Raw genomic sequence first — 24304 nt, 5'->3', positions numbered from 1 at the left:
TTTTTCTTATGGAATATTATGAAATGATATTACTAATCAAAATAAAGGGCAACCTAATTTAAAAAAGTAATACAACATAAATCAGTAAACAAAATCAGCGTACAATACTATTTATATGATATATATATTAAAAATTAAAAATATTCTCTATCATTAAATACGGTTGCTTATAAAAATTAATTTTGTTACCACTAATCGAATAGTTTACTGCTCTATGGTGGCTCTTGCATGATACAACATCAAAATTGCAATCCATGTGTGCATAAATTAGTATGTGTGAGTGCAGCAGTCTATAGATCTGGTAGCTCGACCGATAAGAAAGCGCAATCGATTTCCCATTCTACTTCCGAGTGTACTTTTTTCCGGCGAATAACCGTTTTTGAGTAAGTCTTTTGTTAACGCAGCATAATGATTTTCGAGACTGCCATTGAGAAAGTCATTGAAAAGATCAGCTTTTCGGAGCTGGATTACCAGACCTGCATCAGCGATGTGAAATACATAGTAGATGCGCTGAACGCGGCTTCAAAAAATAAATCCACATTTTTCAGCAACATTTTCGCCGAACTGGGAAGCACAGGTATGGGGTGCGCGTGTTGTATAACCTCAGCAATATAAGTTACATAAGTGAAATCTGTTACAGTGACATTTATGAAAGGCAACGCCATCGATTCGATGCCCGACTTCAATTACTTTCTGCCCTTCAAGATGCCACTGAAAATGAAGCCAATCTTTTATTATTTTAATCGCAAGAACTTGCTGCGTCTCAAGTGCAAGGAGAAGCACGCCCTTGTCGAAGATGGCTTCGTCTCGGCTGAGTATTTCCACGTTCTGCTGAGCAAGCACGTTAAGAGCGTAATCGAAGAGACGAAGACCATTGAGTGCGCCGGCAGAGTCTATGAATTGACCTGCCACATTCGCAAGATGGGCAATCAGATCTTTGCGCACAACATCAAGGCGGTCCAGGTGAATGCAGACGAGCAGGATCCGATAATAATCACATTTGATTTTGTGCCCGTCTTCAAATTTCTGATGTACGAGACTCCGCTGCCCAATAATGTGGCCGACAATGTGGAGGGTGCTCGCTACTGGATTATCTGCAGTGCCTTCATACAGGATGAGATTTCAATATTCTCCAAGGTCACACCATACTGGCAGATGCTGAAGCCTGCTCAGAAGGACAAGGCTAGAAACACAGTGCGTCTGATTAAGGCTATAGCCAAAAAGCACAATGAGGAGCACTTTCTGGAGGTTTGCAGCTCCAAAAGCGAAATCTTCTGGCGTGTCCAGGAGCTCGGAGAGGCCTACGACAACTATACTCAACCGATTTTTTTCCTCGATGTGTGTAGCCAGCCTAACCTACCTATCTAACGGTCCTATCCCAATATTTGATCATTTCCTCCATTTCAGATATACGCTCGTATCATCAATAATATTTTTACCAAGTTCAGCCCTTTTCTGAATTTGTCCAAGACTTTCAAGTTTCTGAAGCCGTTCGATGATGTCCTACACCTAAATGAGTTTTTGAAGAGCCTTCAGTGGAATCGGGATATCGACCTTAATGAAGTGCTCCCAATTTTTGGCCTGCCCATCGAAATATGATTACAAATTTCCGTTTATTTTTATGCTGATGTCTTAACTTCAGTTTTCAGTATATTTTTATGTATGTATGAATAGATGGTTTAGATACCATAAACAAAGTAGAAATCAAAACAAACTACGTCGTGCATTCGAATTTGGCATGCAAATTTTATCATATCACAGCAAATAAAATGGAATTTAAAAACAAAGCAAAAAAAGAAAATAAATGGGAATTCCTAAGGCTCGTCTGCTTCGATCTGCACAAATCTGGGTTCTCCGGCCGTAACCTTGCCTTTGTGTAGCTCCGTTTAGTTGACAAATCTGACCAATTAAAATTGTATTTGTATTTCTTTATGCAGAGATTTTTATTGGGGATTAGGCTTGTATACATATATGTATGTATTTTGGGTTATCCACGTCATTCATTTTAAATTCAATCGCCAGCCGGATCGTGAAAGTCGACGGCGTCACTGTGGCGTCAGAAAGTCGCCGGCATTTCGGACTAGTTCGACTATGCTTAATAAAGAGGCGAGCGGTACGAGCGGAATGGGATGCTGCTGCTCTGCTGCCGCTTGGGTTAAACCCGAATCAAGATACACGATTCGAACGGAGACTGCTATTTGCCAAAAAAGAAACAACAGTGCAAGAATTGGATGAAATAATAATTGATTGGCTCAATATCGCGTGGTTAAAATATAATTTAATTTTCATTAGTTTACAGTTAATTTAGCCTATAATAATATTCTAAGCGTCTGCCATCCAATTCGTCAGCCGCTAAGTGATTTTTGCCAGTGGAGCGTTCAGGTACTAAAACGCAACGCGTGGGACGGAGCACAGACGAGAGATACAGACATCAGCCACTGTGTGCGAAATTGATTAACAAATTCAATCGACTGTGTTAGGCTAATTTGGCCAGAGCAAGAGTACTCCATTCCCAGACTTACGGTATTTTCAAAGTGGTGCCAAACCCTTAAGACTACTAAGATCCCGGGTCATTGAAGAAGAGTCTAGATATCTATCCATATCTATTTGGTGACGTTGCTTTTCTTTTGTTTTGTGCCCAAATTAGAGCCATTTTGTTCCTCGCTAGACGTGGAAACGCAGCAGCTGTCGTCTAAGAACAAGTGCCGAGAGCTTTCAATGTCCTCCAACACTTCCTCAGAGGAGAGATGAGAGACCAACGATTCGTGGCTTGGCGCAGGGTGTCCCGATGACCCATTGTTTCTGCCAGAGGCGATGGACAGCCAGCTCCCGTCATCAGCTGCAATCGCACAGCTCCCGTCACAATCTACGGGGCAAGTGCATCGGACAGCATCCAAGTGCATATCCTTCTTCGGTTGTCTTTTTCTGTTTAGCACCGGCAGTATATCTTCCGCATGACTTCTGGCAAAGTAGTGATGATTGTGCTCCTCAACGAGGCCCAGACGCGTTGCGATACCTAGCAGCATTTGAATCTTTTCCTTGAAGGCCTTGGGATCGGTGACAGACATGTTGGAGTAATGGACCAGGTGATCCACTGAAACAGGTTCGTTGATTTTCTTTAAGCACTGAACCAGCTGCTTAATGATAGTATTCAGTGGTTGATTAGACATTATCAAAATATTGTTGTTTTTTTTTTTCTATTTTTCGGATTTTATAAAACTAGAAAATAAAACACGTTACTGGGCTGTACCTACAATGAAACTGAAATGAAATGTGTATATTTTGGGCTAGACTCGAATTCTCGAATCTGTTTTATGAGTTTGAGTTTTAAATTAAGGCTCACTACGATAGATGTGGCTCGATAGGCTTTTCGATAACATATACGGCACAAGAACTAGATCGTAGGGTTATAAATCAATTGAATCGAAATTGAAATCGCAATTTGCAATTCAAAATTTAAATTTAAATTTTTCGATAACTCAAAGTTCATTTTCCCAAACCACTTTCAGCTCTACTACATCAGAACTAGATCAGATTGCATTGAAGCTTCTAGAAATTGAGAACTTTTCTTAGATTTGATTGCTTAAATATTTTATTGATGACATACCATGCGATTGTGTACATATCAACTGGAAATGAATTTATGATATTACTATGCCAGAAAATAAGAATAATAACTATAAAAACAAAACAAAAAAATTGTCGAATTCGCAGAATTTATCGTGGCGTCTCCGAGACGGAGCTCGCGTCAAAAATTCCTGCATAATTAGACACAAATCGCAGTCAAAATGCTGCGTTCACATTTCGACCGGGAAATAGATTCTATAGACCGGACCGGTCTGGACGGTAGCGACGTCGGCGACGTGTAATAAAAACTTCACGCATCGCTCCATCAAGCGATTAGCACATGGCAGAGGCTGGAGCCTAATACTGAGACGGCAATGGAGGCGCATGGAGGACAGATGGAGATGGAGATGGAAGTGGAAATGAACACCCAGACGAGAGCCTAGCAACGGCGACTGATAAACAAAACCCCTCAATATCAGTTGATGGATTATTGTCAATTTCATTGGCGCCAGACTTTTAGCTTCTGCTCGCATGATTTTTGTATGCGGATTTCGTAGCTCGGGATTTTTCGCTAAGCCAACGTTAAATATGCAAATTGAAGTTAAGTTTATTAATGAAGTTTGCAGCGAAATGACTAAAGAAATTTCTTTCCCTATCACTCGGTTCCCAAACAATTCTGGGGAATACCTAAACAAAATGTTGATCTTCATATAACAGCCCAAAAAAGGAAAAAAGAAACAACAATAATTAAAACAAAATCAAATTTTAATATCTTTAGCTAAAAGCTTTCAACTTATTTGTTTTAATTTGGAATTGGATGGGTGGCTAGATAATCGTATCATATATACATATGTAGCTATATGTATTGCTTTAAAAGATATTTCAATTTATTTGGCTGACAAATCTGATGGGAGCATTGCAGTCGGCAGTTAATTATAATTAAATTTAATTTTTTCGAATCTTAAATTATGCAAATTTTAAATCTAGTTGGAGAGTAGGTCAACCTTTCAAATCTATATCTAAAACTGCTGAGTCTACACTTTTCCGATTTGTCACACTCACAAAACAGAATCTATGGAAAATATTCAGAAATCTGTAGAAACTATATGTTTTCATAACGATGTGTCTCATCCGGTTCTGTTGGTTTTAAGAGCAATACATTTAAGGCTTCATATAAACAGGTATAGATAGTAAAGGCTGAACATTTCTGAATATAAATATACTCTCTTTAATATATTTTTGTTGAGTATATTTTCGAATTCGCTAAAATATTGCCAATAAATAAAGTAAATAGAATAAGCTGATTGATACTCTTGATCCTAGTGTTCGAATTGTATGAAATCTAAAGCTTTAATATTGTCGCTTATCTCTATATACAGTTATGTCTACTATTATCCAGACAATATGTAATTCACACAGTTTTTTTATACTTCTATATACATATATATACCTGAAGACTAAGGGAATGTATTAAAAAATTTTAAATTCTATGTTTTTAAATACTATTTTATTTTTAAGAAATTATATCAGATATATTTGAAGAAAAAAATTCCTATCAATATATTTTGTATATAACGCACAATAGCTATAAATATTTCCACTCAGACGATTCAGAAGTGATGTGTGCCTCATATCTGGGGATGCCAGCCTGTTTATAAATACTTTTCATCACTCTAGGATATATACACACATACATATATTATATACAGATTGTTTCTCATTGTACTCAGCGCACGTCCGATGAAATTAATCAGTAATTAATTGTTCACAAATCGTTTAGTAAACACGATACGATGCCTATGGGGCAAGGGGGCGGAATGAGGGGGCGAAGTAGAGGCTGTGAAGAGAACCTAAAGACTTGCTACTGTATGCGGCGCAGACTGTGTTTTAATAAACAATTTGTTACTAATTATGCGTCACGTCAAAACAAAAAACCTAAACTTTATAAATATTTATCAATTTGTGTTTATTTAATTTCACGTATTTTTTATCGCATTGTTGCTTTTGTCGCGTTTTGTTTTGTTTGTTTTTTGTTTTCTGTTTTCTTTTAGTTACAATGCCACATTGGCAGAGCGAGCACGTAGTCCAAAAATGAGCAATAACATTAATACGAATCAACAATAAATCAGCTATAAAACGGCTGCTCCAAGTGGAATTTTTAGCATAGTCGTCGCTAGTCCAGTCGCCCCTCTCAGACCTTACACCCCTTCGCCTAGAGCTGAAATGTACCCGGTCATAATTAATAAATTCCAGCGTGCGCCGCCAAACTGAATTCGCCGGGCCAAGGCAATGTCAAAAAGCAACGGCGACAGCGACGGCGACGGCGACGGCAAACACAACCAAACAAACACAAGCAACACAAATTGACGTCACACGGTCGTCGCTGTTGGAATCGCCTGTCGTAGTTGTTGCTTGTTGCAAGTGTGACATGCGTATCGGGGCTGGGAACGAGTTAAACGTGTATTCAGAGCCCCAAAGATACAAACAAATGAGAAGCCCCGAGCAACAAAACAGAATGAAACATCCAAACGATCTCATCACACACAGTTCTCTAGCCTACGCATCCAATTGGTTTTCATATAAAAGCTTAAAGCATAGAACAGTCTGGTCGTCCAATTGGTTTACAGAGTGTTTACAGTGAATAGAACAGTCTGAAAATCTAATCGGTTGACAATTCGAAAATTTCAGTTATGTAAGTGTGGCGTGTGTAGTATACGATTTAAGAAGCTGCTTGCCTTTACTAAGTATACATTAAGAATGACGGGCAATGCCGGACACAGATAATAGGTATTTAAACTCTGGTATGCAATAAAGAGAGGGAGAAAAAAACAGAAGACAACAGGCGACTAGTTTCCATTAAGCGATACGCCCCCTGACGGCCAACGGCGTCAACTTGGCGTCAGTCGAATGGGATAATAAGCACTGCTGGAAGACGGTGGCTCTGCTGCAAGGCGGGTTCATCAAGCCCCTGTCAGGACCAATTAAAAGACACTCTTGTACACATGTATGTGTGTAGGTACATATGTACATAAGTATTTGAGCAGAATGCAGCCTCAGCAATGTCTATGTTTATGCTTGCATATACAAACATATGTACGTATGTATGTATACAATAATAAACATATCAAATCAAACCGCTGGCGATGATTAAACAATAAGAAACTCATTTACGAAACGATCAGATTGCCATTAATGGAAAGCGGCAGACTGCCAGAATGATTGCGAGCATTCCAATACGCCCCCAAGCAGCTAAATCCGCCTACTACGTCCAGACGGATTTAGATAAAACCACCGACGAGCCGTTGCCATTTCGAGCGATCGACCAATCAATTATAGAAACTGCAAATAATGCAAAACAATGGAGAGCGAAGCGTGGTTCACAGAAGCGTGGGCGAGCCATAGAAGAAAAACAAGAATGGCGGACGGAGACTGTTCGAGCTAAGCAGAGAAAAAGCATTTCGCCGGCAAAGCGAATACTTTGTAACCTACACACACAGACGCATATGCAGAGCTACATACATATGTATGTATGCAAGGTGCAGAGATTTATGGTGCGCGTTAGGCTCGGAATAACCCAAGACGCAAAAATGTGAGGCGAAAAAGCTAAATCAAAAAATAAAAATAATAAAAAAGAAAAAAGCAAAGCAGGCAAACAACGCAATCAAAAAGAAAACATGTGCTTTGCGAGCCCCCTGCGCACAAGAGAGTGCGAGCGAGCGAGAGAGGGAGAGCGAAAAGCAGGTCTGCGAATTCGCTTAAATATGAGCGTCACTGGCCGCTGTAGCTTCAGTTGCTCACTGACAAGTGCCCAGCGCAAAGCTCTACGCGCATTGTGAACATAAACATATCCAAGTGGAAAGAAAATCAATTGCACAATCAATTGCAAAACCATTAAAACTATAAATTATTCATTTAATACCCAACTAAATACACATATAATCCAAATCAATATGTACGCGGAAAAAGTTTTTATCGCTCTCGCGCTCATCGCCTGCCTCGCCTGCATTGCCGAAGCGGCTGTCTACATCCAGCCCGCGTTCCTTCATCCTGGTTAGTATTTCTCTCCAAATCTCCATTTAGACTCTAACCAATACAGACAGAAGCCCTAATTAGCTCAGGTTCTTTGTGAGGTTAAATGCAAGTTAAACAATTTTGACTCGATAAAAAACTTAATTGCAATTTTTAAAATAGGAATTATACGTCATTGACAAGCGCATAATTAAAATTTTAATTAAAAATACTTGTGTTGTTGTCATAAACGACCTTTTCCAACAAACATAAAGAGCGAATAAAGCTAAGCGCAGTTGGCTATATAAATGATTGATTTATTGCTCAGTTTGAGCAAAGATTGATTTTTTTTTTTGTGTTACATCGAGTTTGTAGTGCTTTTTTCTTTGTTTTAATTGTAAATGTTTGGAGGTCGTGTTAAATGTTGTTCGACTCTATTTTTATTTGTATCTTATATTTGTTTTGCTTAATCTCTTTTTGATTTATTTTTGTTTTGCTGTTGTCGTTGACGTCAACATTTAAAACGCAGAAATACAAAGATATCATAATAAACGACGCAAAACAGTCGCCAAATTAGCAACAACAAAATTTGTTATTTTTTCATGTTTCTTTCTTTTGCTTTTGCTACAATTTTTCGTTGGGTTTTTTCGCGTCTGCCAAAAATTAGCATAAGAAATGTGCTGATTTTTAATTGCTGTCGCCTTCGTTGTTGTTGTTGGTGTTGATTATTTATTAACAAATGTGAAGCGCTAATTTGCATAGCTATGCGGATTTGTAACACTAATGTCGCCAAGACTTGATAAAAATATTTTTATCTCGATTTATTTGAGTGCGATCTCTTTTATTTTTTTTATTGCTTACTTTTCGTGAAGGTCGTCCAACTGCTGACCGGGTTTTCGACTTTCGGTTTAACGATATAAAAATAGTCGATGAGTTCACAGCAAATTTCTTTCAGACCCGTAAATCCAGCAAATCGAGCAAAAAAAAAAAAAACAATTCCAAATGAGTCTGCGAAGCTCTTTGAGATCGCGACCTAAAATGGCAATTGGACGTGCTGGAGTATCATTAATCAAAGTTGGCTGTAGCCGACGGCCAATTGTTATAAATAATAATAAAAGCGAGGCTGTCAATTGTTTGTTCGCAAGTACCGCGCGAGTGTAGTATAATGAGAGAGTCGCTCGTGACTGGCAAGTTCGTTGCTTAAGTCTTTCGATTGTGCTGTGCCCAAAATAAAATTTGAAAGCAACTTCTCAGGCTTCATGTGGAGCTCATAGATATTTATAGCTATATGTATGTAAGCCAGTATATATAGATAGTTTTTGCATAGCTGTAGCTACAGCTTCCTTGTAATAAAGCACGACTTGCACACACACCCACACACACATACCCAACTTCCGCTGTATCTGATTCTCATTATTCTTCTTCTTCTTTATTATAGCTCATCCCGGCAAATGCTACGATCGGCTGACCAGACGCGCAATGCTGCCCGACAAGGAGTACAAGCCGAAGGGCATCTGTGCCGCCATGACGTGCGACATTGAGGCGCGTCAGATCAATATCGAGACCTGTCCCTACATCGAGATGCCCGGCTGCGAGGAGCTGCCCAGCGACCTCAACTGGAGCTTCCCCAAATGCTGTCCGCAGTTCAAGTGCGTCGACTTTAAGACCGGCAAGGAATTCATTGTCTCCGTTTAACTGCAACAACAACAAAAACAACAACAACAACAGTGGAGAACTGCAGCTCCACACAACTCTCAAAAACGGGAACAGTGCCAAGAGCAAACGGGGGGAGGGGCGGGGCCTGTGCCTAAAACGTGATTTTACATAAAATGTATTCGTAGTTCTCTAGTGAGTCTGACTGTGTGAGTGAATGGGTGTGAATGAGTGAGCGTGAATAAGTGTGTATGTATGTAAATGTATGAGCGAGTGTATGTGTGAGTGTGCATGGGTTAGCTCATAAGTCACTTTGTTTGTTTGCTTGTGTTGCGTGAATGTTCCCAATAGGCAGGCATAATTTATTTATTATTCTAACTGTACATAATTCTATATGCATATATTTAAAGAGAAGCAATTTGCATTCATTTTTCCTCTCAATCATGAACAACAACATAATTTATACTATAATTAATAATTTGATTCTGCTGTTTTTGACTTCATCAAAAACTTTTGTATGCGATATTTGCAAATGTATAAATTGTTAGTTAGCAATACATAAAAAAATATAAAACATATAAATATATATAAAGAAATATTAAATTCAAGAACTATTAATATTGAAAGCTTGTTTTTTATTTGAAATCACTCCATATAATGTTATTCGATCTCTAATTCAATCCCATTTCGTCATTTCCATATTTAAGCATCTTCAGGGGGCTCCAACGTCCACTGGTCTTACGCGCTTTATTTGGGCTTTGTCAACAGCGGCGGTAGTCAAAACCGTTTTTATTCAATTAACAGTGCCGACGCCGCCTCGACATTGCCGGCTGATTCATCTCGGCCTTTTAATTTGGCAAACATCGCACATTCCGCCATAAAAAAAATTACTCCAAAAGCGCTCTCCAAATACGAGCAAAAGTTTATTGGACCCCTGGGCCGTACCTGATCTGCATACATAACTGGCCAAAGCTAAAAATATACATGACTTTTGGCAGGAAACAATATATATTTATATATTCATATATATAAATATATATATGTCTGCCTTTCGGAAATGCTTTGTGGGCTATGCAAATATAAACAGTTTCATAGACATACGTGTTAAAAAAACAAACACTAATGTGAGTCAGAGTCTAAAGTGACTAGCAAAAGTTGTAAACAAACAGCAGACACGCAGATAATGCGATTTTTATTGTTTATAAACTAGGTGAGGTTGACTTTCACAAATATATATATATAGCACCGCCAAGGCTTTAAAGTTGGCGGCTAGTATATGAACGTTTTCCAGCACTAAAATTAAAACGGTTGGGGTACCGTGAGATGTGGTGGCTGTCGATAACTTAACTTTCGATAGGTTACACACATGTCATCGTTAACTTAGTTTGGGCGTTGTTTTCGTCGTAAAAGTGCAATTGTTTGTTATTTATTTTTTTTATTAATTGATTTTAATTTCATTGAGTTATCAATCAAAGATGCAAGCGCAAACGTCGCTTACTGTGTTGCTGCTAATAGCAGCATTCATACACGAAGGTACGTCACACAAATTTCCACCAGGCTGAAGAAGAAGAAGAACAAACAAGTCGTAAACATTTCCAAAGTGTGAATCCATTAGAGCTAGATATACCTCACTAATTGATGATTCGTTGTTAACAGGTGACGCCATTTGGTGTTATCGCTGCACCTCCGCAACGCCCGGCTGTGCCGATAATTTCAACTGGCGCGGCATTGGCTTCCTGGGCGAGCAGTGCCCCGAGAGCAACGACATCTGCGTCAAGGTGACGGAGCGGCGTGGAGCCAAGGAGACAATAACAAGGGATTGCCTCAGCGCACTTAACTTCCGCACCGACATCCCAGCTGATAAGTACGAAGGCTGTCGTCCGGCTGCCAAGGATGTTCGCCTGGCCCACTACGTCAACCACACGATCAAGGAGCACGATGTGAAGCGTGACTTCTTCACGGAAACAACGTTCTGTTTCTGTTTCCTCGACCATCGTTGCAACGGAGCCGGCAGCCTGAAGACCTCAGCCATAGCTGCTGCAGCTACTCTCCTGCTGCTGCTCGTCGGCCTCCACTGATTAGCACCAAAACAAAGTGCCTTAGTGCCTTAGCTTTAGTATAACGACAGTTTAATTTCAAGCTCGAATCTCGTCCAGCCACAACATTCCGTCCATTATCGCTCTTTGTACAATTTAAAATTACAATTTTACAATTTTACGGTTTCTATATTTACCGAACTATTTATGCAATACAAATTTTTACAATATATATAACATAAGTGAAGTCTCAATTCAGCGCCTGCTTGGGCGCCCGGTAATCGTAGTTGGCCACCTCGGGATGTGCGACCAGATGATCCGCATAGGCATCGGCCAGGCGGAGGCACTCAGCCACAGACAACTCGAAGGGTCGCATCGTATCCTTAACATCGGCGCGCTGGAAGAGCGCCTGTGTCGTCTCCTCTCGGCCTTCTGGAGGCAGCAGCGTGCTGTAGCCACGACGACAATATTTCTGACGCATGCTGAAGATGTGACGTACGACGCGCTCCACGAGTGGAAAGGGTAGTTCCGTCTTTGGTCGTTTCAGAGGAATCACTTTGACGACTCCAACGTCCACCTGTGGCTTGGGCACAAACGCCTTGCCAGGTATAATGAACTTGAGCACTGGCTCGGTCCATATCTGTGACATTACCGAGAGGCGACAGCGTTGCTCGCTGCCCACCTGAGCGCAGATGCGTTCGGCCACCTCCTTCTGGAAGGTGAGCGTCATGCAGGTGTCGTTTCTTCTGAATGCGCCGCGTCTCCGGGACAGATCGTCAAACCAGTTGATGAGCAGCCGTGTCGAGATGGCAAATGGCAGATTTCCTATAAGATGCAGGCGCTGCGTGGTGTCGGGCACATGCTGTTCGATGTTGAAGCGCAGAATGTCCTCGTGATAGATCTCTACTTCCATGTCCAGCGGGCGGGCGCATTCGCGCAGCAGCTGCAGTGTCTCGGTGAACCGGGCATCCTTTTCGACTAGCAGCAGACGCTGTGGCTGGCGACGCAGAATGGAACGCGTTATGCCACCGGGTCCCGGGCCCACCTCCAATACAATATCATTGTGATCTATGCGGCCGGCGGACTTGACAATCTTGTCCGTTAGTCGCTCGTCCATGAGGAAGTTCTGGCTGAGCTGCTTCATGGCCTGCAGCTTATATAGCTTCACCAGATCCCGGATGCTGGGCAGCGGCGGCAGGCGCATGCCGCTGCTGAGGATACGCGCCGAGGCTTGAGACATCTGTGGACAAAGCTGAGAAATTAGCTCCAAAGTGCTGACCCGAGATCACAGAGTACTTACAGTGTTATTAGTAGTTACGCAACGATTTTAGAAATGATGTAAAATTGAAATTGAAGAACAAGAGCTTACAAACTAACTAAGGCGATACGGAGTAACAGAAGCGAGGATCAAATTTAGTTGGTGTTGACTTTCTTCGGCTCCTCGAAGTCGTCGAGGAACTTCTCCTGCTGCACCGAGAATATGGAGTAGCCGTAAATGGCCAGAACTGAAAAGCCAAGCGCTCCGGCTGTAAGCAAGTTGTTGCGTCGAACGCGTTTTAATTTCTGGACACGATCAAAGTTCTGCTCCTCGATCAATTTCATGAACTGCAGCTGGGCTTTGTCTAGCTTGGGTGCGGTTTCTCCGTACTTGATTTTGGGTCCTTGTTCCGATGCCGACATTATTGCTCAAATCGAGTTAAGTTGTTTAGCAGTCTGCCTGATAGGGACGTTTCCTATTTAGATTACAAGTTTCGGCAAAAATTATGAAACTCACATGAATTAGTGGTGTGCTAGAGAATTAATTTCTACTTATCGAATACTCGATACAAAACAGCCGGTGAGTCGATAGCTCCTATCGATGTTGCTAACACAATGCTTAGCAACAATTGCACAATGTAAGCAACATAGTGCCTTCTGATTGGGGGCTTGAGTGCAACGTCAAAAGCTGTGTGAAACAGTTCGTGGAGTTTGTGGAGCTGTTCGCTAGCATTGTACTCTGTGTTCCGTCGATTTACAAGTCGCTTGAAAATTGGTAGCTGAATTACTGCCACTGCTGAGCGATAGCAGCGTGGAAACTAAGCCCAATCCGAGACCAGCCAGCCAGTTAACAAAGTGCGTAAATAATAATAGTTTGTATGTAGAGAAAATAAAATACTGCGTTTTTCTATATGAGCAATCCACATTTAAATACATAAATATGTATGTACATACATGTATACTGAATCTATATGTATTGTGAATAATGTGTGTGAATAGCGAAAAATTACTCAATTGAGGAAATGAAAGCAAATCCCAGCTCAAATACCAACACAAAAATTTGGTTGCGTGCTTTAAGACCAAGCTGGAAAAAATGTATTACAAAAATAATATAACAGCAACAGCAACAACAACAAAAGCAAAACAAACGCGTAATTGCAGAAATCAGCTGTGTACCTACAGCTCCACGTTCGTACACACGCACACAATGACAGCCAGCCAACGACACATGAGCAAAGGCAGCAAAACAAAACATGATTCGTGCTCCAATTGAGCGCCAAACAGTTATATTCTCTGTCCCTGCCAATTCCCCTCGTTCTATAAGTCAAACAACTAACAGCTGGTTGAGTGCTTACGCTCTCTCCCTTGCTTTCATTCTCTCTCTATCGTTCTCTCTTGCTGTTGTTGCGTATTCTTCCATTCTCGTTTTCTCTGGCTCTGACAATTTGCCTTTATATGGTTCGTTTTTCGTTTGTTTTGATTCTACAGCGCAATCAACTTAGAGCACTTGATGCACTCTTGCTGGGAATTTCATGAAAAGTTATAGAAGGAGAAATGTAAACTGAGCAATTAAAAAAAAAAATTAGTATGTTCCTTCGTCTATTAATTTGGGCAATTCCAAATAAGGTCGTCTGCGTGCGACGTTGATTAGTCGCTATCGACTGGGCAAAGGGTATAGATGGGTCGACTCGATGGCCTAATTTCTGCAGTAGCTCGGAAAATGCGCAACAAATTTTTGTTGCACTGCTGACTGAATACAATTTTGAAATTTCACAATTTTCTTTCTACTCTTACAGCCAATAACAGACACAGACATTTCGCTAACCGAACCTAATAAAACGCATATTAACATACTATTTGAACCGCGTTATTCAAACCGCCGTCCGCATAGAAATTACAAAACAACAATATAATATAATAAGCGAAAACTAAATATATAAACATAAGAGTAATTAAAATAAACTCATCATACGTAATAGACCGTAATAAGTGAAACAAAAAAAAAACCGAAAACAAAAAAAACAAAACAACACACATGGCGTTCATTTCGAAAGATTTTCGTTCACCTGGCGAAGCTTGGGTCAAGACAGACGAGGGCTGGGAACGCAAGAAGGTGCTCGAGTGTGGCGGCAAACGCAAGCGGTAAGTTTTTTTTTATAATATTCATTTTGTTTTTTTTTTTTATTCATATGCGATGGACAATAGAATTGATTAGCAATCAATGATCGATGACAAAACTCTTTATGACAATCGATTTGTATTGCGTATGCATGCACAATGCACACACAATCGGCACACAAGACAATGGAATATGTTAACTTGAAAGTTTGAACTTGTTCACTCCATTTAGGTCACATGCACAGCCTACTTAGGCACACTCGCATACACATACATATGTATGTATGTATGTACATATACATATACATTGTATATGTATGTATGCATATACAAACAATGTTTGACCTGCCACATCTGGAGAACGCAGTTTTCGAAACTTAAATTATAGATAAGATAATGTGGCAGCAAAATTTGACAGATTAAAGGCCAAGGCCACCGGAACTGATTTTGGTTAAGGAAATTAAAGCCAAGGCTTTTTGACATCCTACTAAAGTTCTTATCAGTTAGTTGTTTTAGGTGATTTGTATAATTAGAACATATGATTGTTCAATCTTAAATGTGTGTGTATTTACACAATATATGACTAGAGTGTTATGCAAACCTAACAATAGTTGTATTTTTTGCCTTGTTCAAAGCACAATAGCGTTTACCTTCTCTTCCACTTATAACAACAACAACAACAACAAACAGCTTTAGTGTTGACTACACAAAATAGCATCAAAGCAAAGAAGACAAATAGAAATAATGAACTGACAAATGTCGAAACCGTTTTATTATGCCCATGAATTAATAAGACTGGCCACACACACATAAAACATTGAAATTTGTTAAGTTAAAATACCAACAATTTAGAATATGTATACAAACATACATACATACATCCATCCACATGTGGGTGTTTGTGTGTGCACTTGAAGAATATTACAGACAGACATAGACACTTGAGAGATCTACATATGTATGTATGTCTGTATATATGTATCGATATCTCATTTGGAGTGCAATCACTAAAATGACTCACGGCAAATGAGTGTGAAAGTGCAAGCAGCAGCAGCGGCAGACGAAAAGGGAGAGCTGCTGCTGCTGTTGCTGCTCTAGGCGCTCCCATTTGATTGATGGCAATTTGATTTACAATGAAATCGCAACATAAGCAAAAACCAACGGCTGGCAATGCTGTAAATAGAAATCTGGCAACGCTGAGCCAGTTAATAAACAAAGTCATAGATGCTATAAAAACGTTGATGGTGAATGATTAAGTATGAAAGTAGGAACTCAAATAAAATAATATACCTACACGAGGGGAGTTTAATCATTTACAGCTTTTTGGCTTTAAGCAGAAGTGAATAAGAAAGATAAAAGAAGATAAGAAAGAAATAAAAAGTAAATAATATTTTCTATAATTATTTACATGTTTATAAATACGAGGGTAGTATTCGTCGCTTCAGAGCTTAACCAAAAGCTAAAACAGAAGAAATGTAAATTTAATCCTTTAATGATAAGTAAATTTATATGTATATACATATATCTTATATGAGCTTTGTTACTTTTCAAGCCTCCCTCGCCCATGTATATTAGTGCTTGTCTCCTCTGCAGCAGTTAGGTTCAATTCTCAGGAGAGGGGCACCACAAAAAAAAAATCCCAAACGTGACGAAGCGAAACGTGGCTAGCCGGAACGCGCTCGCTCGACTTACCTGAAAGCTGCACAAAGTTTTACATAAAGCAGAACACCGTGAAATGCACATGCACAGGGGAAACAGAATTCAGTTTAAAGTGCTTATTTTGACATGTCATAAAGCACATTTTTCAAAAAAAAAAAAAAAAAAAAAAAAAAAAAAAGAGGAAGAAAATACTATTTTCGGCATTTGTCAGGCGCATTCGGCAGACGACGCATCGTTCTTATATGGTAGAAAATTTAAATACCTATGCATATATATATATATATGTATATTTGTATATGTGCATGCGGAAGCGATGCACACAAATAAGTATTTATGATACAATTTAAAAATAAATTTAAAATTAGCCGCTGGGAGTTAGAACAGACTTACATATAAAGATACAATTCCCCGTAGGCACCACATATTTACATATGTATATATACATATATTCCTTTATGTATGCATGTGTATTTAGTCAAATTTACATTTAGATTAAAATCTCATTTTTTCAAAATTGGTTTTCATTGCTGAAGGACCTTTTCGACTTTTATGTAAAAACTTAACTAGGCGAAGCCTTGGAAACTTTAACTCAACGCAGCTCAACTCAAACACAGTTCGCCCTTTGGGAGGGCGTGTAACTCGGTCAAGTTTAGTCGAAAGTGCGGGCTGCTATGGGTCTGTGTGTTAGTGAGTGAGAGAGAGTGTGTGTGTGTGTGTGTGTGTGTGTGCTAGCTCAAGGTTCCGTAGCCATTTTATGAGCCCAAACTTCCACAACGAATCGATTTTAAGTAGGGCGCCAACACGAAATCTCAAGCAGGCCAAATTTATGTTCCTATGATTAGGTCAAATAGCTTTTAGTCAAGGGTTCTCCAGTAGGGCAGCAGAGAAAAAGAGCATAAATTAACTTTAAATTCAAAACTGAAATTTTCCTTTAGCAATAAAAGTGTTCATGCAATAGGAAATGTCTTTGATACGTAAGTGGAAAGTTTCATAACTGCCTCAACGAATATTTTATTATTTTTGCGTTTCTACACTATATTTCCCATAATTTTGTGGATCAATTAAACATGCAATTGCCCAACTCTACATTGCCAGCACTTCGTAATGCACTCCATTAATAATTAAAAACTCCAAATGCCAAATTTTCAATTACATAAAGGCTCAAATTTAATTAGGAATTAGGAATTGGACATGGATGTGGACGTGGATGTGGATGTGGATGTGGACATGGATGCGGACGTGGATGTCGATGTCGATGTAGACATTGATGTCGATGTGGATGTGGACCCACTTTCACTTGCACTCTCCATTGAACATTTGTTGGCCTTTTGAATTGATTCGCTATTGCATTTATTTTTCCTTTTCTTCTTCTTCTTCTTCTTGTGCACTTTCAAAAGCCAAAGAAAATGCGTTCAATTTCATTTGTACACTGTTGAGCAGGGCTTATGTTTTACATATTCAGCTGGCAACATAGACTGTTGTCTATGAGCTTTACTACTATTAGGAAATTTTCTGATTACAATCATATTATTTAAATATAGTTTTGAGTATTTATATAAAAAATAAATATATACAAAATTATTTTATACACGCATGTGAAAAGTATATAAATTGTGGTTCTAATAGATTCGAATTTATACCACTTATTGGGGATACTGTTTATTTCTTGTAAAGTACTCACTCCCGGTATATATTGCTAATTTAATAAATAAACTCTAACTTTTTTATCCGAATTTTCTTAACTCTACTTATAATATCGAACTAAATTCGACTTGAAGCCGTATTGCTTTATGTAGCTTGACGATTTTTACCTTTCTCTGTTTTGTTGCTTAGTGTAATGAGCGCACTTATCATTTTGCTATGGCGCCCACTTTTATTGTATCTCTATTACTTTTTCTCTGCCTCTTTACATCTTTCTGCTTCTGTTTCTCTCTCTCTCTCTCTCTCTTACTCTCGTTACAAGTAGTTTGTCATTAGCATATCGTGGGTCCATGATCCGAAACTAATAATGCTTTGATACTGAAAATCTACGCAGTTTGCAGTTGGAGCTTTTCCTCTATATAGACGGCCAACTTTTAGCTCTGGCATCGGTCTATTTATAGCCGTTTGAGAGCGACAGCGACATGTGATAGCTCCCAACTTCGTCTAAAATTAGACCAGAACTCGACACGGCTTCACTTCACATCACTTTGCTCGCTCTCTCTCTCTCTCTCTCTCTCTTTCTCTGTCTGCATTTCCCTGCTTTCCTTCTGCTTCTGCTCAGCCTCAATAATTAATGTCTAAAAAGGTCGCACACTTAAAAATAGACAAGCGAATTGCAGTTGCGCCCTGATCTCAGCCGCATTCGTTGCATTTGTTTAATTTGCCTAAAAGAAAGGTAAACGAACGCTTGATAGCGATGGCAATGGCTATGGCTATGGCTATGGCATGGCTATGGCGTCGTTGACTGATTTATATGAATCACGTGGTCGTCGGCCCCCAACAACTCTCTCTCTCTCTCTCTCTCTCTCTCTGTTCCACTGCATTATCATCATCTCTGGCATCCATGCTCCGCCAGCCGAAGCCAACGCCAGCGCAGCTGCCACAATTGCTGCCAGCTCCGATCCTACAGCTTTGGCCTGTTCGCTGAGCATCAAACAATAACAATAACAACATTAACGACAACAATCATTTCTTCTGTTATTATTTTGTTAATGGCGGCTGACTGTGCACTTTTGCTACCTGTGCAATGGCCATGAAAATGTTAAGCTTATTTCACAAAATTTGCTGCAGAAATTAAACCAAAGTCTTGATTTAAATTGTAGAGGAGCTTAAATGTGAGAAGAGAGTATATTGGCTTTGTGAATAGCGAATCTAGGGGACCAGCCTTTTCTTTGTTTACTCGTCAAAATTGAATACATAACATTTGGCATATCTGTAATTATATATATACATGCATATAAACTCAGGCGCAGCCTTATCTTATGAAGTGGTACAATATTTTTGTACTGAATGTGTGGGTATACATAATATATATACATATATTATATATGGATAAATGTGTATTGATTTTAATAGCTTTGGCAATTTAATTGGGATTACAACTTGAAATTTAATTGAATCTACGTATATATGTATATACTCATATAGTATAGTTTATATTGCTTCGCCTTTTTAAGGGCATGGCAATTTGTAAATTGGATGATACATACAATATCTTGCTCAGCTGTTTAGCTTTTAGCGATATATTTGGCAAGCAAGGGTCTATTAGTCTATTCTATTATTTATACAAAAATTACCAGAATACATATATACATACATAGAGCTTAAATCGTTTGGTTTCCCAGAAGTTTTTACCAAAAATGTGAAATCACATATATTTATTGCACTGAGGTAAATGAACGCGCTTACTAGGCAAGGGTGAATGACTAATCGCTATGCGAGTTAGAGACTAGGGAATGTAATTGAATAGATTTCGGTTTTAATTATTCACTTCAAATTCAATATATAGTTTTGTTTCACTTAATACATTTTACAATTATAATTAAATATTGAGTATTTAATAATTTATTTTGTATACTTCATGATTGGATCAATTTAATATTTAATAAATAAATTTTGTGTATGTATTATATCCGATTACAGCTGACACGAACGCTTTTACATGTTTAAAAATATATAATATTAAAACTTACATGGCAAACTTTACTTTCTTTTTAACAATCAAAAGTCTTTAACATTATATTATTATTTTGAGTGATAATTACGCTCTAAATTGTGCAGATAATTTAGTTGAAACATGAAATTGCAATTAGTTAGCCAATTGTTGTGGGCAAATCGTTGACGACAGATGCAGAGACAGAGGCCCTTCACATACATTCACCCAACCAGACACACACATACTCACACACATACATACGTAGAGAGACTGACCCAGTTTAGTCCATAATTGAAATGCATCCGCCCAAGGACATGTCATGTCCTCGTTGGCAGCGATTGCCCAGCTGAGGGAATAGCCGCATTCTAAATATGGTCAAGGCGCATCGATCTGATCGAAATGAAGTCGGAATTAGATTAGTGAGCTGTTTCAATAAGCAAAAAGATATGGCCAATCTATGTGAGTTAGAGGTAATATTATGAAAGGAAACAGGTTAAATGAAAGTTTTCTTTAAAAAGGAATAAATTAGTTTTTGTTATTTGAAATAAAATAAGAATAATCTTTTATCTCTTTATCTCTTTTATTTGTAGTTTTTCTAGTTATGAAATATTGAGAAAAAACAGTAGTTTTGAATATATTGCATATTAATCTAAACTTTGTAATTCAAATAAATATATTGTTCCTATACCGTTAGCCCAAATATTACGACAAATTGTTGTTGTTAAAATGTATGCAATATGTCTATGTATGTATATTTCAATATCATGATTCATAAATCAGTTCGACGAACTGAGTCGAGCTCCTCCGTTCGTTTCGTAAATGCGTACTTAATGTATGTGGGCGAGACTCTATAAAAAATATATCTAATATTTATATATGTATATACATTCTATTTATAGTTATATATATATCATTATGTTTACTGCTCATAACATTTGCCATAAATTGCTGGCCTCTGGCCAACTCTTCTAATGTGATTGAGCTATGGGAAAGACTTAAATGATTTCCTCAGTGCAAAGACCGACACATAACTGAGATTGTGCAAACTCTAATTGCTTGGGGTAATATTCGTGTAATTGGCCAAAAACGAATGACTTGACACTGGCAAAGCAGTTGCGGGCTCCAACGAGCGAAATGCTTTATTTAATAAACGGGTTTCAGCTGCCACATGCAACATGTAATATGTGCAACAGCTGACGCAGCAGCGGCAGCAGCAGCAGCAAAAACTTGGCAACTTCCGCCTCTTTAAAAAACAGTTAACAAACGTTTAAAATAAAGCAAATAACACCAAAACTAAAAACCCAAAAATATTTACCAACTAAGAGATAGACAGAAAGAGAGAGAGAGAGATAGAGATACAGAGACAGTGAGATAGATAGACATTGCGATTGCAATCACTTCCGAATGTTGTCTTTGACTGGCTCTAACAGCTTTTCATGGTGTTTCCATTGCAGCCACAGCTCGGAGGGTAGCTGCCCGGAGGCAACGACCAGCAGCAGCAGCAGCAGCAGCGAGCGTGAGGAGGAGCAGGAAGAGGGCTGCATGCCGCCGCATTACCACATCACGATACGCTGCACCCGCGAGATAGCCGGCTTCAATGGTTTGAGCGAGGCGGTGAAGCGTCTCGATTTCCGTCGCTCGGTGCGGGATCGGAAACGCTTCCACTACATCTGTGCGTTCCTGCTGCTGGTCTCCAACAAGGGCATTGCCAGCCTGCCGGGCAGCGCACAGCGCCAGCTGCTCCAAATGGTCGAGGAGGTGGCCTCACATGGTAAGTAATAGAGCTCTAACCAGTTGGCCAGTTGTAGGTCACATCTGAGCCAGGTCCAAACTGGAATTGATAACCGGTTTCTGTTTGCAGTCAATGACAGCCAGCAGCATCCGAATGTGCTGCGCGGACTGGCGCTGAAGCTGGAGCAGATTGTCAACCAGGAGAACCAGAAATGCTGGGGCAAACCCCTGGGCAGCACCTACCTGTGGCAGGAGCACATGGCCCGGATCAAGCGCATTCAGCGCGTGGCCAGCCAGATCGAGATCCGCGAGCCCGACCCGGAGGCACGACCCAAGCTGCACGAGCTGCCCGAGGAGTGCGTGCGCGAGATCATCCTGTGCATCGCCGATCATCGGGATTTGGAGTCGGCCGCTGAGGCCTGGGAGACCATGGCCAAGCTGGTGTCGGAGCAGCGCATCTGGCGTGAGCTGACGCGCTTCCACTTCAACCAGCGACAAATCAGCACCATACTGGACCTGGACAAGATCAAGCAGATGGGCGAGACCAAAGACTGGAAACAGATCTATCATCAGCTGCGGCGCACCTATGGCGTCAACGATGACTACCAGTTCGCCGAGGTGCTGGCACTCTGCCGCTCCTGCTGCTGCCTCTTCTGGCCCTCCGATGGCCATCCGTGCATCATCGACCAGAGTCCCGACTACAAGCAGCGCGTCCAGGAGGCTGGCGGCCAGCTGGCGCTGGCTCAGCCTGTGCCTCCGGCACAGTTCTTGAAGTACTTTTCGTTGTAAGCTTCAGCAAGCAGAGACCAAGGCGCAGGGGGAGGGCGAGTACAGAGAGATAGAGGAGGCGAGGAGAGAGTAAAGATATATATGAATATTTTTAAAGCCAGAGAGAGATACAGGGTGCTCCAGCCAATGCTAAGGCTGACGAAAGCCTGCGAAATGCGAGAGACTATTTTATGTGTGCGTGTGTGTGTTAAAGTTTTTTAAATTCTGGGACGGGCAACGAGTGAGAAAGACAGAGAGGGAGAGGGGAGGGGGAGAAAGCAAAGTGATAAAGTCTTAACACTACATAATTATATTTAATTTACAATTTGAGCAGCTCACTTCCAGGCTGAGTTCGCATAGGTTCTGTTTGGACTAGACTTTCGACTCTGCAACGCATGCGTACATGCTATAAGTATTGTTTTGAGAGAGCTCCGTGAAGCTGAGTTTAATTTTAACTAAACTATCCCAAAGCCTTCATTTCAAATTAAATGTTTGTTGGCCTTTAAACGAACTTTTCATTTGAAATAGAGACAGAGAGAGGGAGAGAGAGAGTGGAAGAGTGGGCAAGAGCGAGCATCACATAGGAGGTTGTGATCCCGAGCAAACAGTCCCAAAATGTATTTCAGTAATGCAAATTGAACTGCCACAAAAGTGCGAAAACTATGTAGAGTAAATAATACTTTTCTGTCGGTCGACTTTATTTTGAGAGTAAACTGAAGAAGATGTGGAACAACAATTTGTTGGACTTGAGGATTATTAGGCACAGTTTTGTGTATATGAATTTTAAACGATCTTTTTAGCGTTTAAGTGTAGATTATTTTTATTGTCAGCTGTTTTTTGGTGCTACATTCGCTGATAAGTTGATCAAGTTAACCAGTTATCCCAGTTGTCCTAGCCCAAATGTGTTACGAAATCAAAACTCTATTTACGATGATTGAATCCCTTTTAAGAGTTACAACAAAACAAAGACAAAAACAAAAACAAAAGTAAAAGCAAAAACAAACGCAAATAGAAATCATGTGATGTTGCAGGAAGCAAAGCTAGAAACGAATACACCTACCTAAAAATAATAAAGAAAAATATAATACAAAAAGATATATATGAATGTATGTATGTACTATCTAAATCGGAATCAAAGAAATATAAAATATATATAAATATATATATGTATATGTATATGCATGGATATGTGGAGTATATCATGTACATCCCAGGATCCAAGTCTAATTTAATCAAATGCCGCCAGTCAGGATACAATATATATATACAGATATATAAGTGTAAGATTGTCTTAATGTTAAGCAAGGTAATAAGTACGAAAACATATTTTCCAACTCCAAAGCAAAGAACACTCTCAACTTAAATATTAAGAGCGTGTTTCTTTTTTTAACTGTAGACAATTCAATATTAATGCTTAAAGGCTTTTTCCGGATCAGCTCAGTCTGCTCCTATCCAATCTATGTATAAAGTTAAGATCTGATTTATAGACCAGATTACAAGAGAACAAGCAAAGAAAACAAACAAACAAAAAAAAAACTTAAATATGTGCAGAATACTCTGCGGAATATTCAGCTTTTAACTGCATGTCCTATGCGTGATCGTATTTGTACGAACATTTTTATGTTTAAAAAATAAATAAAAAAGAAATAAATAAAAACTTAAATATTTATGAAGCCGAAATGCATTGTTTTACTTGATAAACGTCGAATAAATTATTTGTTATATAACACAATATATAAAGTTTTCGTTGCATCAGTGTAATGCCACTCAAGCTACCATAAAATCGCACCCTGTATGGCTCAGATTTGCTTATAAATCCAACTCATTCACCTGCTCAGCAGCGCAATAGACAAATCGAACAAACACTACA

General features: G+C 39.4%; 7 protein-coding genes across 7 annotated transcripts; 4 read left to right on the top strand and 3 right to left on the bottom strand.

The window, feature by feature from the left end:
• The first annotated feature begins 96 nt into the window (after positions 1-96).
• On the top strand, positions 97-1932 carry LOC6583185. The gene is made up of 3 exons (XM_002008825.4): positions 97-577; positions 641-1338; positions 1408-1932. The coding sequence occupies exons 1-3, from the start codon at positions 409-411 to the stop codon at positions 1597-1599; spliced, it is 1059 nt and encodes a 352-aa protein (XP_002008861.1). The 5' UTR covers positions 97-408; the 3' UTR covers positions 1600-1932.
• A 326-nt stretch (positions 1933-2258) lies between these two features.
• Positions 2259-3277, bottom strand: LOC6583184. The gene is made up of 2 exons (XM_002008824.4): positions 2523-3277; positions 2259-2438 (listed from the first exon to the last, which is right to left on the bottom strand). Exon 1 carries the CDS (start codon positions 3168-3170, stop codon positions 2604-2606), a length of 567 nt encoding a protein of 188 aa, XP_002008860.1. The 5' UTR covers positions 3171-3277; the 3' UTR covers positions 2259-2438; positions 2523-2603.
• A 4069-nt stretch (positions 3278-7346) lies between these two features.
• LOC6583183 lies at positions 7347-9300 on the top strand. The gene is made up of 2 exons (XM_002008823.4): positions 7347-7617; positions 9014-9300. Exons 1-2 carry the CDS (start codon positions 7518-7520, stop codon positions 9268-9270), a joined length of 357 nt encoding a protein of 118 aa, XP_002008859.1. The 5' UTR covers positions 7347-7517; the 3' UTR covers positions 9271-9300.
• Positions 9301-10579: 1279 nt separating this feature from the next.
• LOC6583182 lies at positions 10580-11496 on the top strand. Its single transcript, XM_002008822.4, has 2 exons — positions 10580-10761; positions 10885-11496. Exons 1-2 carry the CDS (start codon positions 10704-10706, stop codon positions 11304-11306), a joined length of 480 nt encoding a protein of 159 aa, XP_002008858.1. The 5' UTR covers positions 10580-10703; the 3' UTR covers positions 11307-11496.
• On the bottom strand, positions 11433-12657 carry LOC6583181 (dimethyladenosine transferase 1, mitochondrial). The gene is made up of 2 exons (XM_002008821.3): positions 12565-12657; positions 11433-12504 (listed from the first exon to the last, which is right to left on the bottom strand). The coding sequence occupies exon 2, from the start codon at positions 12502-12504 to the stop codon at positions 11515-11517; it is 990 nt and encodes a 329-aa protein (XP_002008857.2). The 5' UTR covers positions 12565-12657; the 3' UTR covers positions 11433-11514.
• A 20-nt stretch (positions 12658-12677) lies between these two features.
• On the bottom strand, positions 12678-12944 carry LOC26527918 (cytochrome c oxidase assembly factor 3, mitochondrial). Its single transcript, XM_015162770.3, has one exon. The coding sequence runs from the start codon at positions 12942-12944 to the stop codon at positions 12678-12680; it is 267 nt and encodes an 88-aa protein (XP_015018256.1).
• Positions 12945-13176: 232 nt separating this feature from the next.
• Positions 13177-23933, top strand: LOC6583180 (F-box only protein 32). Its single transcript, XM_002008820.4, has 4 exons — positions 13177-13376; positions 14318-14663; positions 21390-21706; positions 21797-23933. The coding sequence occupies exons 2-4, from the start codon at positions 14557-14559 to the stop codon at positions 22453-22455; spliced, it is 1083 nt and encodes a 360-aa protein (XP_002008856.1). The 5' UTR covers positions 13177-13376; positions 14318-14556; the 3' UTR covers positions 22456-23933.
• Positions 23934-24304: the final 371 nt, after the last annotated feature.

The sequence above is a fragment of the Drosophila mojavensis genome, unplaced genomic scaffold (genome assembly GCF_018153725.1).
Source record: "Drosophila mojavensis isolate 15081-1352.22 unplaced genomic scaffold, ASM1815372v1 contig_74, whole genome shotgun sequence".
NCBI classification, from domain to species: Eukaryota; Metazoa; Arthropoda; class Insecta; order Diptera; family Drosophilidae; genus Drosophila; species Drosophila mojavensis.
The sequence above is the reverse complement of the archived record's forward strand: the minus strand, read 5'-3'. Positions and strand labels throughout refer to the sequence as shown.

What these genes read in the sequence shown, in the direction of transcription:
- LOC6583180 (XM_002008820.4), top strand. Translation starts at nt 14,557, where the DNA reads ATGGCGTTCATTTCGAAAGATTTTCGTTCACCTGGCGAAGCTTGGGTC. An exon ending in TGTGGCGGCAAACGCAAGCG is followed by an intron (nt 14,664 to 21,389) that starts GTAAGTTTTTTT and finishes TTTCCATTGCAG; the next exon opens with CCACAGCTCGGAGGGTAGCT. An exon ending in CGAGGAGGTGGCCTCACATG is followed by an intron (nt 21,707 to 21,796) that starts GTAAGTAATAGA and finishes TTCTGTTTGCAG; the next exon opens with TCAATGACAGCCAGCAGCAT.
- LOC6583182 (XM_002008822.4), top strand. Translation starts at nt 10,704, where the DNA reads ATGCAAGCGCAAACGTCGCTTACTGTGTTGCTGCTAATAGCAGCATTC. An exon ending in AGCAGCATTCATACACGAAG is followed by an intron (nt 10,762 to 10,884) that starts GTACGTCACACA and finishes CGTTGTTAACAG; the next exon opens with GTGACGCCATTTGGTGTTAT.
- LOC6583185 (XM_002008825.4), top strand. Translation starts at nt 409, where the DNA reads ATGATTTTCGAGACTGCCATTGAGAAAGTCATTGAAAAGATCAGCTTT. An exon ending in CGCCGAACTGGGAAGCACAG is followed by an intron (nt 578 to 640) that starts GTATGGGGTGCG and finishes AATCTGTTACAG; the next exon opens with TGACATTTATGAAAGGCAAC. An exon ending in AACCGATTTTTTTCCTCGAT is followed by an intron (nt 1,339 to 1,407) that starts GTGTGTAGCCAG and finishes CCTCCATTTCAG; the next exon opens with ATATACGCTCGTATCATCAA.
- LOC6583184 (XM_002008824.4), bottom strand. Translation starts at nt 3,170, where the DNA reads ATGTCTAATCAACCACTGAATACTATCATTAAGCAGCTGGTTCAGTGC.
- LOC26527918 (XM_015162770.3), bottom strand. Translation starts at nt 12,944, where the DNA reads ATGTCGGCATCGGAACAAGGACCCAAAATCAAGTACGGAGAAACCGCA.
- LOC6583183 (XM_002008823.4), top strand. Translation starts at nt 7,518, where the DNA reads ATGTACGCGGAAAAAGTTTTTATCGCTCTCGCGCTCATCGCCTGCCTC. An exon ending in GCCCGCGTTCCTTCATCCTG is followed by an intron (nt 7,618 to 9,013) that starts GTTAGTATTTCT and finishes TCTTTATTATAG; the next exon opens with CTCATCCCGGCAAATGCTAC.
- LOC6583181 (XM_002008821.3), bottom strand. Translation starts at nt 12,504, where the DNA reads ATGTCTCAAGCCTCGGCGCGTATCCTCAGCAGCGGCATGCGCCTGCCG.